At 43.9% G+C, this 17,500-nt stretch overlaps 1 protein-coding gene across 1 annotated transcript in view; it reads right to left on the bottom strand.

Annotated features, from left to right (window-relative positions):
* Positions 1-17,500, bottom strand: part of LOC138980344 (uncharacterized) — a 30,824-nt gene that overhangs the window by 1,080 nt on the left and 12,244 nt on the right. Inside the window, exons 3-4 of the mRNA XM_070353211.1 lie at positions 5,312-6,138; positions 1-3,962 (exon numbers count right to left, since the gene is read on the bottom strand). The exon at positions 1-3,962 is cut by the window's left edge and continues 1,080 nt beyond it. Of these exons, the coding sequence (XP_070209312.1) occupies positions 1,820-3,962; positions 5,312-5,679 (2,511 nt within the window). The 5' untranslated portion in view covers positions 5,680-6,138 and the 3' untranslated portion in view covers positions 1-1,819. The remainder of the gene's footprint in view (positions 3,963-5,311; positions 6,139-17,500) is intronic.

Raw genomic sequence — 17,500 nt, 5'->3', positions numbered from 1 at the left:
AGATGTTTGGAAGTCTTAAAGGGGGTGGGGGGGGGGGTTCTACTGCATCAAACATAACAAAAATATGAATTGAGAAAAGAGAACACACTCGGCTCTGAGACTGTTTTTCTACACACCACAGAGATTCAATGCTATTCGCATTTCAACTCCTAAAGAGGAACCGCTATCTAACACACTCGGCTCTGAGACTGTTTTTCTACACACCACAGAGATTCAATGCTATTCGCATTTCAACGCCTAAAGAGGAACCGCTATCTAACACACTCGGCTCTGAGACTGTTTTTTTCTACACACCACAGAGATTCAATGCTATTCGCATTTCAACTCCTAAAGAGGAACCGCTATGTAACACACTCGGCTCTGAGACTGTTTTTCTACACACCACAGAGATTCAATGCTATTCGCATTTCAACTCCTAAAGAGGAACCGCTATCTAATACACTTGGCTCTAAACTTGGCGTTCCGTCGCCGTAGATGTAGACGTTAGAGTTGAACACACAATTGCAGAAGAAACTTCTCCTCATGAACAAATCTCGCAACAAAAAGAGCTGAAGTGTTTTTTAAACCTCAACTGTTACACATGAGGCAATTAAATGGAAAAGATGAACACACTCTGTCGCCGTACATGTCGGAGTTGAACACACACTTATTGCGGAAGGAACTTCTCGCAATGAACAAACTCCCTCGCACTCAAAAGGGCTCAAGTTCCTCAAAAATCTCAACTGTTACACAGTCGGCAATACGGATGAATAGCCTACACCCAATCTTGAATCTGGCCTTCTCAACGCCATAGATAATAACGTTGGACACAGAGATTCAACAAAGATACCAGTCAGGTTTTAGCTTGAAGAAAATCTCAGCTTTTGGTCAGTACGGGCCGCCGTGTCTTATAATTATAGAAGATGAGACTGTGGAGACGAACACGTGCACCCTATTCTGAACCAGGTTTCCTCCATCCCATATGCTATGATAGTGTTGGTCACAGAGATGATGACAAAAATCCGCAGAAATGCATTGTAAAACAAACGAACAGCTCCAGAGATATTTTGTCCAAGAAAATGTCAGATATGTTGTTCAAGAAAATGTCACCTTTCAGAACCATCAGGCCTGGAGCTTACTCAGAAAGGCCGAGAGGATGGGACGGAAAAGGCGAACACAATCGACTCTAAAACTAGTGTTTTTCATTTCACAGTAGATAGGTTTGGACACCAAATTGATAAAGTAACTCCTTGTACAAATCAAAGCTCAGGATTTATCATTCAAAAAACAATCACTGTTGTTTGAAATGATATATAGTCCTCTGGGTGGTTTTTTTACAGGCGTGAAGACGGAAAAGCCGAACATTTTTGCTCTTACCCTTGCTTTTTGAACATCGTAAATAATTATAGTATTTCACCGAGATGATGAAGTAATTCTTCCAAAACAAATTGCAGAAAACGAAACTCTGGAGACATCCTGTTCAAGGAAAATGTCAGCTTTCAGAACCAACCTTTATCTTACACGCCGAGAAAAAAACACGAACACACTCTGCTCTGATCCTAGCGTTTTGAACACCATAAATAATAGGATTGGACACCGAGTTTATGAAGTTATTCCTCAGGAACATATTGTAGATGACAAGCGCTATCCGTACAATGTCCAGAAGACATCAGCTTCTAAAAGCAACAGGCGGCTGTCTCTTACGAGCCGAGAAGATGAGACGGAGTAAACGAACACAGTCGGCTCTGCACCTGAACACCAAGAATTATCGGATTGAAAACAGAGTTGTTGAAGTAAGTCCTCGGGAAATGCTAGCCATATGCTGAATATTCAGAAAATATCAGCTTTGAGAACCGACAGGCAGCTTTCTCTTACACGCCGAGAAAATAAGATGGAAAACACGAACACATTCAGCTCTGAATCTGGCGTTTTGAACACCATAAATAATAGGATTGGACACAGAGTTGATGAAATAACTCCTCAAGAAAATATTGTACAACACAAGCGCCGCTCCTTTCAAATCCCGATCAAAATCGGCGATAACAATCCTAGTGGTGATGAGGGAGAGATGCGGCACGAAGCTGAGGAAGAAGACCACAGTGACCGACATGGCGATGACCGTGGCTTTGTAGCTCTTCACTTCGGACACTGACCTCTTGCTGGTCAATCTTCGCCTTGTTATACCGTTCGCGAAGTTCTCGTCGGCTGCGGATTGCACTGACTGTCTTCGACTGGCGTCGGACCCTCTGTGCTTGAAAAGTCTCGCTACAAGCGAGGGTCTTCTGGTTTCTGGATGTTTGTGGACGTTAGCTGGGAGTGACGGACGTCTGTTCTCAGATTTTAGAGGGGGTGGGGTGGGAAGGGAAGGTCTCCTTGGTCTTGAAATATGGTGAGGGGAATCTGAGTCGTCTTGTGAGTCGTCAGTGAAGATGGTCGTGGTTGTTGTTGTGGCTATTCTAACTGATCGGCTTGTAGGACTTTTTACGGTCGTTGTGGAGACGTCTTGTGTCGATGGAGCATCTGCTGAAGCTGTGTCTTTACACTGCGCATTTGAAGCAGTTTTGTCGTTTGTATATTCTGTATCCGGAGATACAGAGTCGGATTCTGCAGAGGTTTCAAGTCTGCTTTCTGACTGAGTACCTGAAACAATATTGTCTCCCGTATCCTGGCCATTGTTAACAACAGAATGTGTAGTGTGACTTGGGCTTTTTTCTCCAATGGTGTCCTTTGTGACTGTCTCAACAGAAAATACGTTTTCGCATTCTGACTGTTCGTGTAAAACAGTTTTGTCTTCTGCATTTTGCATTTCGTCACTGACATCATTAGTATTGTCATTTGTGCTTTCTGCGACTGAGGTGTCTTCTTCACCTTCTTCTGACACCGGTTTTGTGGAAGACATCTGATTTTCAGCACCACATTCTTTTGAGCTGGCATCAATATCGCGATCTGGCGCATCCGAGCTGACTGCGTTCAAGGTTTCAATGTGGCTCTTTCCTCCAAAGCCATGACTGTTAACTCTCGTTTTTCTGTCTCCCTCGTCGCAGTCTTGAATACCTTCATCAGGTATCGGTTCAGTTTCTTTCTCCAGGTAAAAATCTGTACGAAGACTCGATTTTGGAGTGAATGAGTCTAGCTCAATCACTGAAACAATGTTGTCGTGAAACATCGCACGTTCTCGTTTCTCGTCTTCAGAACTCTGCTGAGGTTTGCAAAATTCATGAAGGTCGTTTTCATCGGCTAGGTGGGTAATATCACTTTTGACGGAAGAACTCATGTCAGCCGCAGCACTTTTATTTTCAGTAGATTCAGCGTTCTTGTCCAAACTCTGCTTTCTCGTTTTCTTCATAGAACTGTTCAGAGAAGAGTCAGTATCACAGTAAGTGGTATCACTCTGAATCGACGGACATTTCGGGGTCAGCTCTTTCTCGCTTTCCTTGGAGCCGAACTTGAACCTCGACCGCAGACCCCAAAACCTCGACTTCTTCTTCGGAGACTGATCCTGCGCCAAGTCAGTGAAGACGTCATCCCTCGGGGAAGCCTCGTCATCATAGTTATTGCTGTGAATCTGTTCGCTGACATAGTCACTATTGTCTTTGTGATTCTCACTAACGGACGACAGCGACAGTGACGCGAGGTAAAACCTTCCGACATTGGCGTCAGAATTCCTGGCCATGTAACGATTGTGCCTTTTCATCTCTCGCCAAATCTTGACGTAGATGATGGTGAGGGTGACGAGAATGACGAGAAAAGCGACGAAGAGGACGGTGTTGTAGACGAGAGGGATCGCGGTGTTCTTGACGCTGTCGTTGGTGGAGCAGTCGTGGCCGTGTATCATCGGATCCTCGGTTTCCGCGGTTCGAATCCCGTACACTATGGCGGCAGGGATGGCGAAGAGCAGAGCCACGAAGAGAACAATAACGACGGACACTTTGACGTTCTGCAGCGTCATCTGGCGTTTTAGGGGAGAGCAGACCTTTCTGTATCTGCAAAATATATATACAGAAACACAAATGAGCTACTGACAGAGTGAAGGCTAACAGCAAAGAGAGAGCAAAGCTCAGATGAAGACAGTTATTGAACAAGAAGAGCAAACGCTCGATCGAGTCACTTTCGCAGTTCTGAATATTATATGAGGCATCAGATGGACAGGAAGAAATTGCTATTCACAACACAATGAGTCACGTTCACATAAAATTTGAGCCCGGTCACTTTTATAGTTTCCGAGAAAAGCCCAACGTTAAGTTGTGTGTTGCCGAACAGAAAAGGCTAGTTATCTCCCTTGTTTTTCTGATAACGTTCGTAAAAGGCTACAGATGTAAATACTTTGATGTAAAGAATAATCCTACAAAGTTTCAATCACATCCGATGAACTTTGTCAAAGATATAAAATGTCTAATTTTTCCTTTGACGCTGACCTGTGACCTTGAAAAAGGTCAAAGGTCAACGAAACCATCGTTAAAGTGTAGAGGTCATTGGAGGTCACGACTAAACACAATATGAGCCCGATCGCTTTGATAGTTTCCGAGAAAAGTCCATATAAAATGTCTAATTTTTCCTTTGACGCTGACCTGTGACCTTGAAAAAGGTCAAAGGTCAACGAAACCATCGTTAAAGTGTAGAGGTCATTGGAGGTCACGACTAAACAAAATATGAGCCCGATCGCTTTGATAGTTTCCGAGAAAAGTCCAACGTTAAGGTGGTGTCTACGGACGGCCGGCCGGACGGCCGGCCGGCCGGCCGGACGGCCGGCCGGACAGACTAACACTGACCGATTACATAGAGTCACTTTTTCTCAAGTGACTCAAAAAGAGAGTTGTCACCATTTTGTGTCTTAGTTTGAGCAGGGATAGCTTGTAAGACAAGGCGTCATCCTAAAAGCTCCATCCTTGGGTAATACAGATCGTTCGTTCGTTCGTTCGTTCGTTCGCGTTCGCGTTCTCTCTCTCTCTCTCTCTCTCTCTCTCTCTCTCTCTCTCTCTCTCTCTCTCTCTCTCTCTCTCTCTCTCTCTCTCTCTCTCTCTCTCTCTCTCTCTCTCTCTCTCTCTCTCTCTCTCTCTCTCTCTCTCTCTCTCTCTCTCTCTCTCTCTCTCTCTCTCTCTCTCTCTCTCTCTCTCTCTCTCTCTCTCTCTCTCTCTCTCTCTCTCTCTCTCTCTCTCTCTCATATTGCTAAGCTACACATGCACACAACACGCATAATAACGACAACCAAGCATCGCAACGACAACAACAAATCATTACGACAGCAACAACAGTACAACACCACTTACAAGCACCACCATCTCACCTGTCGTCAAACAATACATTACCACTTACAACTGCACCACAACCTCACCTGTCCACGGCAATCACGATGAGCGTCAAGATGGAAGCGAAGGCGCAGTAGGAGTTGACGAACCGCAGCAGACGACAAGCAAACTCGTTTTCGAACATCAAAAAATATCTCATGTCCACGATCTCCGTCGGCATGGCGATGGTACAGCTCAGCAAATCGAACACCGCCAGGCAGACGATCAGGAAGTGCTGAGTGCTCATGCGCAGCCGGAAGACGAAGATGAAGCAGGCCAGGATGTTCCCGACAAGGCCGAGCACCATGAGCAGGCCGACGAAGACCATGGCAGGGATTAGGTCCTGAGCAATGTCGTCGTTGAGGTGGGTGAGTTTGGCGAGATAGTCATCGGTGGTGTTGTGGTCTAGCCCCATGGTGATGCTTGGACGATTTTTCTTTGTTTTCTTATAAGGACGGTAAAAATCGTTGAGTCTATGAGTCTTGAGTTGACAAGATGTTTGGAGATGCTGGTTTTGGTTTTTTCAATGTTGAGATATCAAACAAGTTTGGTTTTTTAGTGAATAAAAGCTTCTGATTCTGGGGTTTTTCGTTCTGTGAAATACAGGGTTGGTTCATTGTTCAATATTGAGATAGTAAACACGTTTCTGGAGGTATAAAAAAAGCTCCTGAATCTGCTTTTTCGCTCTGTGAGACTTCTGACGACACAGTTTCCTTTAAGGTGGCGGAGGGAGCCTGTGGACGTCCGTGAATTCGCTTGCTCCTGTCAATGAGCTGGTCCTTTTTCTCGCCGCCATAATGCGCTTCTGAAGGGGTTGAATGTTACGATTGAGGTAGATTCCGTCACGCGCCTAAGGATGAGCACACCTGGATACCTGGAACATAATCAAATTGGATCTCATTACTAGTCATTCAGTAATTAAAAGAGCTTTTGACATATATGCCCAGGTGAAAGAGTCCTTCCCGCTGGTGTTTTTTTTAATTTTTATAAAGTACTTCATCCCAAAAAATCAAACTCCGCACAGGAAGCAGTCGGGATCATCTGGATGTTCGTTTTTATATTTAGTCAAGTTTTGACTAAATATTTTAACATCGAGGGGGAATCGAAACGAGGGTCGTGGTGTATGTGCGTGTGTCTGTGTGTGTGTCTGTGTGTGTGTGTAGAGCGATTCAGACTAAACTACTGGGCCGATCTTTATGAAATTTGACATGAGAGTTCCTGGGTATGAAATCCCCGAACGTTTTTTTCATTTTTTTGATAAATGTCTTTGATGACGTCATATCCGGCTTTTCGTGAAAGTTGAGGCGGCACTGTCACGCCCTCATTTTTCAACCAAATTGGTTGAAATTTTGGTCAAGTAATCTTCGACGAAGCCCGGGGTTCGGTATTGCATTTCAGCTTGGTGGCTTAAAAATTAATTAATGACTTTGGTCATTAAAAATCTGAAAATTGTAAAAAAAAATTAAAATTTATAAAACGATCCAAATTTACGTTTATCTTATTCTCCATCATTTGCTGATTCCAAAAACATATAAATATGTTATATTCGGATTAAAAACAAGCTCTGAAAATTAAATATATAAAAATTATTATCAAAATTAAATTGTCCAAATCAATTTAAAAACACTTTCATCTTATTCCTTGTCGGTTCCTGATTCCAAAAACATATGATATGATATGTTTGGATTAAAAACACGCTCAGAAAGTTAAAACAAAGAGAGGTACAGAAAAGCGTGCTATCCTTCTTAGCGCAACTACTACCCCGCTCTTCTTGTCAATTTCAATGCCTTTGCCATGAGCGGTGGACTGACGATGCTACGAGTATACGCTCTTGCTGAAAAATGGCAGCTACTTGACTAAATATTGTATTTTCGCCTTACGCGACTTGTTGGTTTATGTATAAGTGTGGGAATAGTCTTATCCCATAAAACAAAATTTGAGATAGTAAGCAGGACAGTTTTCACAAAAAGGTCTGTGTCTTTGAAAATCAAATACTGTACAAACCGGTCCATCAAACCCGTAGAGTATTCGTTCACACGTGATAGTGAAAGCAGTATTGTTAAATTCGATTACATGGTCGATCTGTCAGGTTAACCGCCCGCCCCTCCTGTCTACCTGCATTTTAGTTCAGACATCTATCATCTTATCCTCCTGGCCCGCCCCTCCTGTCTACCTGCATTTTAGTTCAGACATCTATCATCTTATCCTCCTGGCCCGCCCCTCCTGTCTACCTGCATTTTAGTTCAGACATCTATCATCTTATCCTCCTGGCCCGCCCCTCCTGTCTACCTGCCTTTTAGTTCAGACATCTATCATCTTATCCTCCTGGCCCGCCCCTCCTGTCTACCTGCATTTTAGTTCAGACATCTATCATCTTATCCTCCTGGTCCGCCCCTCCTGTCTACCTGCCTTTTAGTTCAGACATCTATCATCTTATCCTCCTGGCCCGCCCCTCCTGTCTACCTGCCTTTTAGTTCAGACATCTATCATCTTATCCTCCTGGCCCGCCCCTCCTGTCTACCTGCCTTTTAGTTCAGACATCTATCATCTTATCCTCCTGGCCCGCCCCACCTGTCTACCTGCCTTTTAGTTCAGACATCTATCATCTTATCCTCCTGGTCCGCCCCTCCTGTCTACCTGCATTTTAGTTCAGACATCTATCATCTTATCCTCCTGGCCCGCCCCACCTGTCTACCTGCCTTTTAGTTCAGACATCTATCATCTTATCCTCCTGGTCCGCCCCTCCTGTCTACCTGCATTTTAGTTCAGACATCTATCATCTTATCCTCCTGGCCCGCCCCTCCTGTCTACCTGCATTTTAGTTCAGACATCTATCATCTTATCCTCCTGGCCCTCCCCTCCTGTCTACCTGCATTTTAGTTCAGACATCTATCATCTTATCCTCCTGGCCCGCCCCTCCTGTCTACCTGCCTTTTAGTTCAGACATCTATCATCTTATCCTCCTGGCCCGCCCCTCCTGTCTACCTGCATTTTAGTTCAGACATCTATCATCTTATCCTCCTGGCCCGCCCCTCCTGTCTACCTGCCTTTTAGTTCAGACATCTATCATCTTATCCTCCTGGTCCGCCCCTCCTGTCTACCTGCATTTTAGTTCAGACATCTATCATCTTATCCTCCTGGCCCGCCCCTCCTGTCTACCTGCCTTTTAGTTCAGACATCTATCATCTTATCCTCCTGGCCCGCCCCTCCTGTCTACCTGCCTTTTAGTTCAGACATCTATCATCTTATCCTCCTGGTCCGCCCCTCCTGTCTACCTGCATTTTAGTTCAGACATCTATCATCTTATCCTCCTGGCCCGCCCCTCCTGTCTACCTGCATTTTAGTTCAGACATCTATCATCTTATCCTCCTGGCCCTCCCCTCCTGTCTACCTGCCTTTTAGTTCAGACATCTATCATCTTATCCTCCTGGCCCGCCCCACCTGTCTACCTGCCTTTTAGTTCAGACATCTATCATCTTATCCTCCTGGTCCGCCCCTCCTGTCTACCTGCATTTTAGTTCAGACATCTATCATCTTATCCTCCTGGCCCGCCCCTCCTGTCTACCTGCATTTTAGTTCAGACATCTATCATCTTATCCTCCTGGCCCGCCCCTCTTGTCTACCTGCATTTAGTTCAGACATCTATCATCTTATCCTCCTGGCCCGCCCCTCCTGTCTACCTGCATTTTAGTTCAGACATCTATCATCTTATCCTCCTGGTCCGCCCCTCCTGTCTACCTGCATTTTAGTTCAGACATCTATCATCTTATCCTCCTGTCCCGCCCCTCCTGTCTACCTGCCTTTTAGTTCAGACATCTATCATCTTATCCTCCTGTCCCGCCCCTCCTGTCTACCTGCATTTTAGTTCAGACATCTATCATCTTATCCTCCTGGCCCTCCCCTCCTGTCTACCTGCCTTTTAGTTCAGACATCTATCATCTTATCCTCCTGTCCCGCCCCTCCTGTCTACCTGCCTTTTAGTTCAGACATCTATCATCTTATCCTCCTGTCCCGCCCCTCCTGTCTACCTGCATTTTAGTTCAGACATCTATCATCTTATCCTCCTGGCCCTCCCCTCCTGTCTACCTGCCTTTTAGTTCAGACATCTATCATCTTATCCTCCTGGCCCGCCCCTCCTGTCTACCTGCCTTTTAGTTCAGACATCTATCATCTTATCCTCCTGGTCCGCCCCTCCTGTCTACCTGCCTTTTAGTTCAGACATCTATCATCTTATCCTCCTGTCCCGCCCCTCCTGTCTACCTGCCTTTTAGTTCAGACATCTATCATCTTATCCTCCTGTCCCGCCCCTCCTGTCTACCTGCATTTTAGTTCAGACATCTATCATCTTATCCTCCTGGCCCTCCCCTCCTGTCTACCTGCCTTTTAGTTCAGACATCTATCATCTTATCCTCCTGGCCCGCCCCTCCTGTCTACCTGCATTTTAGTTCAGACATCTATCATCTTATCCTCCTGGCCCGCCCCTCCTGTCTACCTGCCTTTTAGTTCAGACAACTATCATCTTATCCTCCTGGCCCGCCCCTCCTGTCTACCTGCATTTTAGTTCAGACATCTATCATCTTATCCTCCTGGCCCGCCCCTCTTGTCTACCTGCATTTTAGTTCAGACATCTATCATCTTATCCTCCTGGCCCGCCCCTCCTGTCTACCTGCCTTTTAGTTCAGACATCTATCATCTTATCCTCCTGGCCCGCCCCACCTGTCTACCTGCATTTTAGTTCAGACATCTATCATCTTATCCTCCTGGCCCGCCCCTCCTGTCTACCTGCATTTTAGTTCAGACATCTATCATCTTATCCTCCTGGCCCTCCCCTCCTGTCTACCTGCCTTTTAGTTCAGACATCTATCATCTTATCCTCCTGGCCCGCCCCTCCTGTCTACCTGCCTTATAGTTCAGACATCTATCATCTTATCCTCCTGGCCCGCCCCTCCTGTCTACCTGCATTTTAGTTCAGACATCTATCATCTTATCCTCCTGGCCCGCCCCTCCTGTCTACCTGCATTTTAGTTCAGACATCTATCATCTTATCCTCCTGGCCCGCCCCTCCTGTCTACCTGCATTTTAGTTCAGACATCTATGATCTTATCCTCCTGGCCCCTCCTGTCTACCTGCATTTTAGTTCAGACATCTATCATCTTATCCTCCTGGCCCGCCCCTCCTGTCTACCTGCATTTTAGTTCAGACATCTATCATCTTATCCTCCTGGCCCTCCCCTCCTGTCTACCTGCATTTTAGTTCAGACATCTATCATCTTATCCTCCTGGCCCGCCCCTCCTGTCTACCTGCATTTTAGTTCAGACATCTATCATCTTATCCTCCTGGCCCGCTCCTCCTGTCTACCTGCCTTTTAGTTCAGACATCTATCATCTTATCCTCCTGGCCCGCCCCTCCTGTCTACCTGCCTTTTAGTTCAGACATCTATCATCTTATCCTCCTGGCCTGCCCCTCCTGTCTACCTGCATTTTAGTTCAGACATCTATCATCTTATCCTCCAGGCCCGCCCCTCCTGTCTACCTGCATTTTAGTTCAGACATCTATCATCTTATCCTCCTGGCCTGCCCCTCCTGTCTACCTGCCTTTTAGTTCAGACATCTATCATCTTATCCTCCTGGCCCGCCCCTCCTGTCTACCTGCATTTTAGTTCAGACATCTATCATCTTATCCTCCTCGCCCGCTAGCTCTTGTTTCTTAAATTGGTATGTGTGGTTGTGTTTTTGCCTTTGTCCACCACCCCTAACCCCCACCCCACTGATCCCCCCCCCCACCCACATACACACACACTGTTGCTCCCTATCCCTCTCTCTGATACAGACGACTGTATGTATGTCTTTGTCTTCTTGGGTATGTAGGTTGCTCTGGTTGGTTGCTTGGCTAATAGCCGGTTCTGTGTTAGCTTGGCTGGTTGGTTGCCTTTTCAACTGCCACACATGCACAATCGCTCACGCGCACACACGCACGCACAAACACACTTATCATTTTCTCTTTAACAAAAACACAGACAACAAAGAGAAAGAGGTAGAAGGATTTGAACCGAGCAAAAATCGGTCGCTCTTTGTATTCTTAAAATCACCATGATGTAAAAAAACTGCAGTTAAACTAACTCTTTTGTTGCTATTTTCGGAGACATTTTCTTCTTATATTAATTGAAAACACTGGTATAAAATGGAAGGAAGGAGTGGAAATATTTGTACCAAGAAAAAAAATCGGTAGCCCTTTGTCTGGTATGTACTTCACTCATCGAAAGCTGAGCAGTAGCGTTGTGGAACCCATATAAGTACAACGAAAACCGCACACAAAAGATCCATTGTCCGAAAGTATCCGTTCTACCACTGCCCACACATAAACACTTCCTGAGTGACGTAGACAGCACTGGTCAGCCAGTCCTTGTTTATTTGTGTGTCGGTCGGCCTGCTCTGATTTTGTCTCCCTTCAATCTGTCTCTGTTTGTCTGTCTGTCTGTCTGTTTTACCTCTCTCTCTTTCTCTCCGTCTCTCTGTCCTTGTCTGTCTTTCTTCCATTCTTCCATCCAGTCTATCTCTGTCTGTCTGTCTGTCTGTCTGTCTGTCTTTTGTTCTTACTTTCATTCACACTCTCTCTCTCTCTCTCTCTCTCTCTCTCTCTCTCTCTCTCTCTCTCTCTCTCTCTCTCTCTCTCTCTCTCATTGATAGAACTACACTGAGCATACTACAAAAAGGCAAGATTCTCTCTCTCTCTCTCTCTCTCTCTCTCTCTCTCTCTCTCTCTCTCTCTCTCTCTCTCTCTTTCTCCTTCTCTCTTTTCTCCTTCTCTCTCATCCCACTCTCTCTCTCTCTCTCTCATCCCACTCTCTCTCTCTCTCTCTCTCTCTCTCATCCCACTCTCTCTCTTTCTCTCTCTCTCTCTTTCTCTCTCCTTCTCTCTCATCCCACTCTCTCTCTCTCTCTCTCTCTCTCTCTCTCTCTCATCCCACTCTCTCTCTCTCTCTCTCTCTCTCTCATCCCACTCTCTCTCTCCCTCTCTCTTTCTCTCTCTCTCTCTCTCTCTCTCTCTCTCTCTCTCTCTCATTGATAGAACTACACTGAGCATACTACAAAAAGGCAAGATTCTCTCTCTCTCTCTCTCTCTCTCTCTCTCTCTCTCTCTCTCTCTCATCTCTCTCTCTCTCTCTCTCTTTCTCCTTCTCTCTTTTCTCCTTCTCTCTCATCCCACTCTCTCTCTCTCTCTCTCTCTCATCCCACTCTCTCTCTCTCTCTCTCTCATCCCACTCTCTCTCTTTCTCTCTCTCTCTCTTTCTCTCTCCTTCTCTCTCATCCCACTCTCTCTCTCTCTCTCTCTCTCATCCCACTCTCTCTCTCCCTCTCTCTTTCTCTCTCTCTCTCTTTCTCTCTCTCTCTCTCTCAAAATATCATCTGTCTTACTGCCCACGTACAATTTTCCCAGGATGACGCATACGGCATTGGTCAGTCAATCCCGGATCCGTGATCATGCGTAACCAAAGTAGTAGTCTACTCAAGGAGTTTACAAATCCGTACGCTTGTTTTAAAACCGTACGACGTTTTGACCTCATTTACACACACGATTCAGTCATGCGGAAACTTCATCGAACAGGCATTAAGAACAAACAGAACTAGCTTCAGTCAAGCGTAGACGCATAAACAGAATACATTTTCGTGTGAACTGGAGAGTAATTCTATGTTTGACTGAGGTAGAGGTATGTTTTTATTTGGTGTATCGAAAGCGCGACTACTGCGCTTGGCAGTATAGAGATGCGAGAAAGAAATGTGTCATTAATTGCGAACAAAAATCATGGTTGGTGAATTTAATGTCCCCGCTACAGCGACGTTTAGCGGTACCGATGTCAGAAGTGTTGATTATTGTGAACGATAAGCTTGGCTGGTGATTTTAATGTCCATTCAGTTGTGGAGAATGTCTTTTGAGTGTGAAAAAGAAACGTACACGACCGTTCTTTCTTCGTATAAATAAAACCGAACACCCACTGCGTGTTCTTTGTTCAGATGTATAATTTACGCTCTCTGGAGGTACTTTGTGTGCTGCGTGCTTTTGCTTGTTTGAATGTCGGCCTGCCAGCTTGCTTCCTTCTGTCTGTCTCTGTCTGTCTGTGTGTGTGTGTGTGTGTGTGTGTGTGTGTCTCTCTCTCTCTCTCTCTCTCTCTCTCTCTCTCTCTCTCTCTCTCTCTCTCTCTCTCTCTTTCTCTCTCTCTGTTTGTGTCTGTTTCACTACTGAGTCTGTTTGTAAATCTGAACTGAGATTATTTATACGCAAAAGAAACGTCTGTCTGCCTGTCACTTTATCCGTTTACCTGTCTGAATCTGTGTTTGTCTGCGTGTGTCAGCGCCCGTTTTTCATGTTTCTCTGTCTGTATGCCAGTCTGTCTGCCTGCCTGCCTTTCTGTCATGCCCCTTCAACACGTCAAACACACCCTTGACATTGACCGAACAGAAGTTGAGCCATCACTACCTCTGTTTGCCGGAGACACTTCACAATTTAAGCAAAGGTGACAGTCACATTTGCCCTTCAAAAAGCACAGGTTCGGTCGAACAAAAAGTAGTGATGACAGGACAGGGGTAACAATGTATATCAAAACGTGCTTGTCACTTACAAATTAAAAAAAAAATAAAACTGATGACTTTACCATCAGGACAGAGCGTTTGAGACAAAAGGTCTATTTCAAAGGACGTGAAATGATGTTATGAATTATAATTAATCACAAGTGTTGAAAACAGGTGCGCTTTTTGATGACGCATTTTGTAGGGGAGTACAGTGTATTTTTGAATTAGAAAGGAGTGGGTTAATTTCTGTGTGTGTGTCAGTGTGTGTGTGTGTGTGTGTGTGTGTGTGTGTGTGTGTGTGTGTATGTGTGTCTGTCTGTCTGGCTGGCTGGCTGTCTGGCTGTCTTTGTGTGTATGTGTGTTTGTGTGTGTGTACGTGTGTGTGTGTGTGTGTGTGTGTGTGTGTGTGTGTGTGTGTGTGTGTGTGTGTGTGTGTTCATGCGTGTGTCTGTTTGTGTGTGTGCACGCGCCTGTCTGTCTGTCTGTCTGTCTGTCTGTCTGTCTGTCTGTGTCCCTCTGTCTGTCTGCGTGTATTCTCTCGACTGTGAGACAATCGTGGCAGTGCGTATGCTTAAAAATATCCTTTTCAAACAATCGGAAAGTATGCAAAATGCCGACAATCGTGTTTATCCTATTGCGGCCGTGAAAGTAATTATTCAACTTAAGTGAAGAATCGAGTAGGAACTTCGCTAATTTTGTTTGAGGGTTGGGTTTTTTTTTCCCTTAAAAATTTCACGAAACGCTTACCATTCATATCAGACCTTATGTATTGGTTTGTCACAGAAAGAACCACTAGAAAGATAGAAAGAAAGAAAGAAAGAAAAGAAGGAAAGAGAAAGAGACAGAAAAAAGAGGGGGAAAAAAGGAAGGAACGAAAAAAAGAAAGAAAGAAAGAAAGATAGAAAGAAAAAAGATAGAAAGAAAGAAAGAAAGAAAGAAAGAAAGAAAGAAAGAAAGAAAGAAAGAAAAAAGAAAGAAAGAAAGAAAGAAAGAAAGAAAGAAAGAAAGAAAGAAAGAAAGAAAGAAAAAAAGAAAGAAAGAAAGAAAGAAAGAAAGAAAGAAAGAAAGAAAGAAAGAAAGAAAAGAAGGAAAGAGAAAGAGACAGAAAAAATGAATAAATAAAGGAAGGAACGGATGAAAGAAAAAAAGAAACCAAGAAACCAAGAAAGAAAGAAACATTCAATTAATCACACAAAGAAACAAACAAACAAAACGAATAACGAAAGAAATAAAGAAAGGAAAGAACGAACGGAGAAAAAAAACCCACAAATGACAGTGTGAAGATTGAGTTCCCAAAAATGCAACATGCACTCGATGTCACACACAACAAATTGTTTTGTAACTTTGCACTAGGATGGTATGCACTGTTCCCCCATGTCTAAAGTTAATTTTATCGCCAGATCACAATGTCACTCATATTGGACAAGACAAATTTTTTTTTTTTTAAACAGCCGCTGGCTATATGTGTCATATATATATATTTCTCAGGACTCTTGCGTCAGAAGGGGGGATCGAGAGAGAAAAAGAATACATCCGAATACAGGATGGAAGCCCTAAACTGCTGCAGCCATACAATTAGATGAATGACTACACGAATAGCTCGCTTAAATTATAAATTCCTGTTTGCATCCATCGAAATAATTGAATATCGTCTCTCAGTCAAATATTCCGATTGATTTTAATAACTATATGAATAAGTTTTCTTTTTTAAATGGATATCTAGAGCGGGGAATACAGAATCTGCCCAAAAAAATGTGCTGGCAAGAGGGAACAATAACCTAATTAAGCAAACCAGCATAAACCAAATGAATACATTATGTATTAATTGCAACTAGAGTTAATTTTGAAACCGGGAAGCTACAGTTCAGTCCTAAGAAAAGAAGAAGATGCCCATGTTTACAAGAAGAAAACAACATGATCATAAAACTTAAAAGCAAACAAACTTATATTTTCTACCTACTTCATTCGATGACAATTTCCTGAGGTATAAAATAATAGATCAAAGAAAATGTCCCTTTTAAAGAATCTATGCCCTAACTAAACCGGTATGAGAAGACATCATAACTTCTGCCAATAACATCTACATTTTATGACAAACTGTCAGCAAAACAACAACGTTACAAATTATGCAGACATTGTCCCGAAAACGTTAAAAAAAAAACCTTGTCTCCAGTTATATTGCTCCCAACAAAATTTATAACATGCTCATTTTACGACGCTCTGATACACAATAATAATGTTATGCAGTTATTCTCCAGCGCACACAACAAAACTGGCTCTAAATATACTGCTATCTTTCCAACAAAAACATCTAACACTAATTTGTTTTGCTAGTGGCTGTACAGCAATTAATTGATGTGCTGCAATCGATCAATGCTGGCCAGACACTCTGCCGGAGGGACTTGCGATATTTATGATTGCATAAACATAAGTTTCAGGCTGACGAATTAGCGGTAGCATCGTTCTTCCCTTTGATCCTAATCACAAGCACATGATCATACACAGATTATATACCTGTGCCCTAATTAATTGCACTTGTTTTAAAGGTGCATTACCTGTGCCAGGTGGTTTTTTTTTTAAACCACAGATTTTTTGGGGGTTTATTTTCTCGTTATAGTCGCTGTTGTTGTTGTTTCCTTAGTAGTTGCGCTTTCTTAAAGGCGCATTATCTAACTTTTTCCGAATCAACAAAAGGTTTTCCCCCTTGTTGTTGTTGTTGTTTGTTGTTGGTTGTTGTTGGTTGTTGTTGGTTGTTGTTTGTTGTTGTTGTTTGTTGTTGTTTGTTGTTGTGTGTTGTTGTTTGTTGTGTGTTGTTGTGTGTTGTTTGTTGTTGTTGTTGTTGTTGTTGTTGTTGTTGTTCTTGTTGTTGTTGTTGTTGTTGTGTCCTAATTACTCGCGCCTTTTTAAAGGTGCATTTTCTAGCTTTAACAAAACAACATATTCTCTTAATTTGTTCCCTCGTTATCGTCATTGTTTTTGTTGTTGTCGTTGTTGTTGTTGTTGTTATCGATGACTTTCAATCAAACGAAACACTGCTCTGTCGCAAAATCCACCCTGTCTCGTCGCAAAAAATGCGACATCGCGACAAATGCCAATTTTTGAACAACAACAACAACCACAACAACAAAAAACAACAACAACAACAACAACAACAACAACAACAACAACAACAACAACAACAACAACAACAACAACATACGTGTTTAAACCGTCAATCGACCGATTCGTAAGGGGTATGGGAATGGGTGGGGGGGGGGAGGGGTGGGGGTGGTGGGAGGGCGTGTACTTTTTCACGTTTCCCCCCACTGACTGAGGACAAAAAAGAGAGAGCTGCGACCGGCTGACCGTGTAATTGTGAAGCAGGTTGTAAAGAACACGGATCTTCGTTGTGATGTTTACCTAAAATATCACAAAAGTGTTCGTGACGCATGAAACACGTCCACATTGTTCGAGATGAATGGGAAGATTATACGTAGGGGTCACTCGAAGAAAGCTTTGACGACTGCTCATAATTCGCCTCCCTCCCGGCACCCCACTCGCCCCCCCCCCCCCCCCTTCTTCCCGATGTACACATCCTCATTCCCACTCAAAAACAAATTAAGGTGTGGATTTCACTCACATGGCTAGATTTGGTCAATCTGCATTCGCTGCACCACCATTGCCTTACAA

The sequence above is a fragment of the Littorina saxatilis genome, linkage group LG11, assembly GCF_037325665.1.
Source record: "Littorina saxatilis isolate snail1 linkage group LG11, US_GU_Lsax_2.0, whole genome shotgun sequence".
Lineage (NCBI taxonomy): Eukaryota > Metazoa > Mollusca > Gastropoda > Littorinimorpha > Littorinidae > Littorina > Littorina saxatilis.
This window is presented reverse-complemented; position numbering and strand designations above follow the sequence as displayed.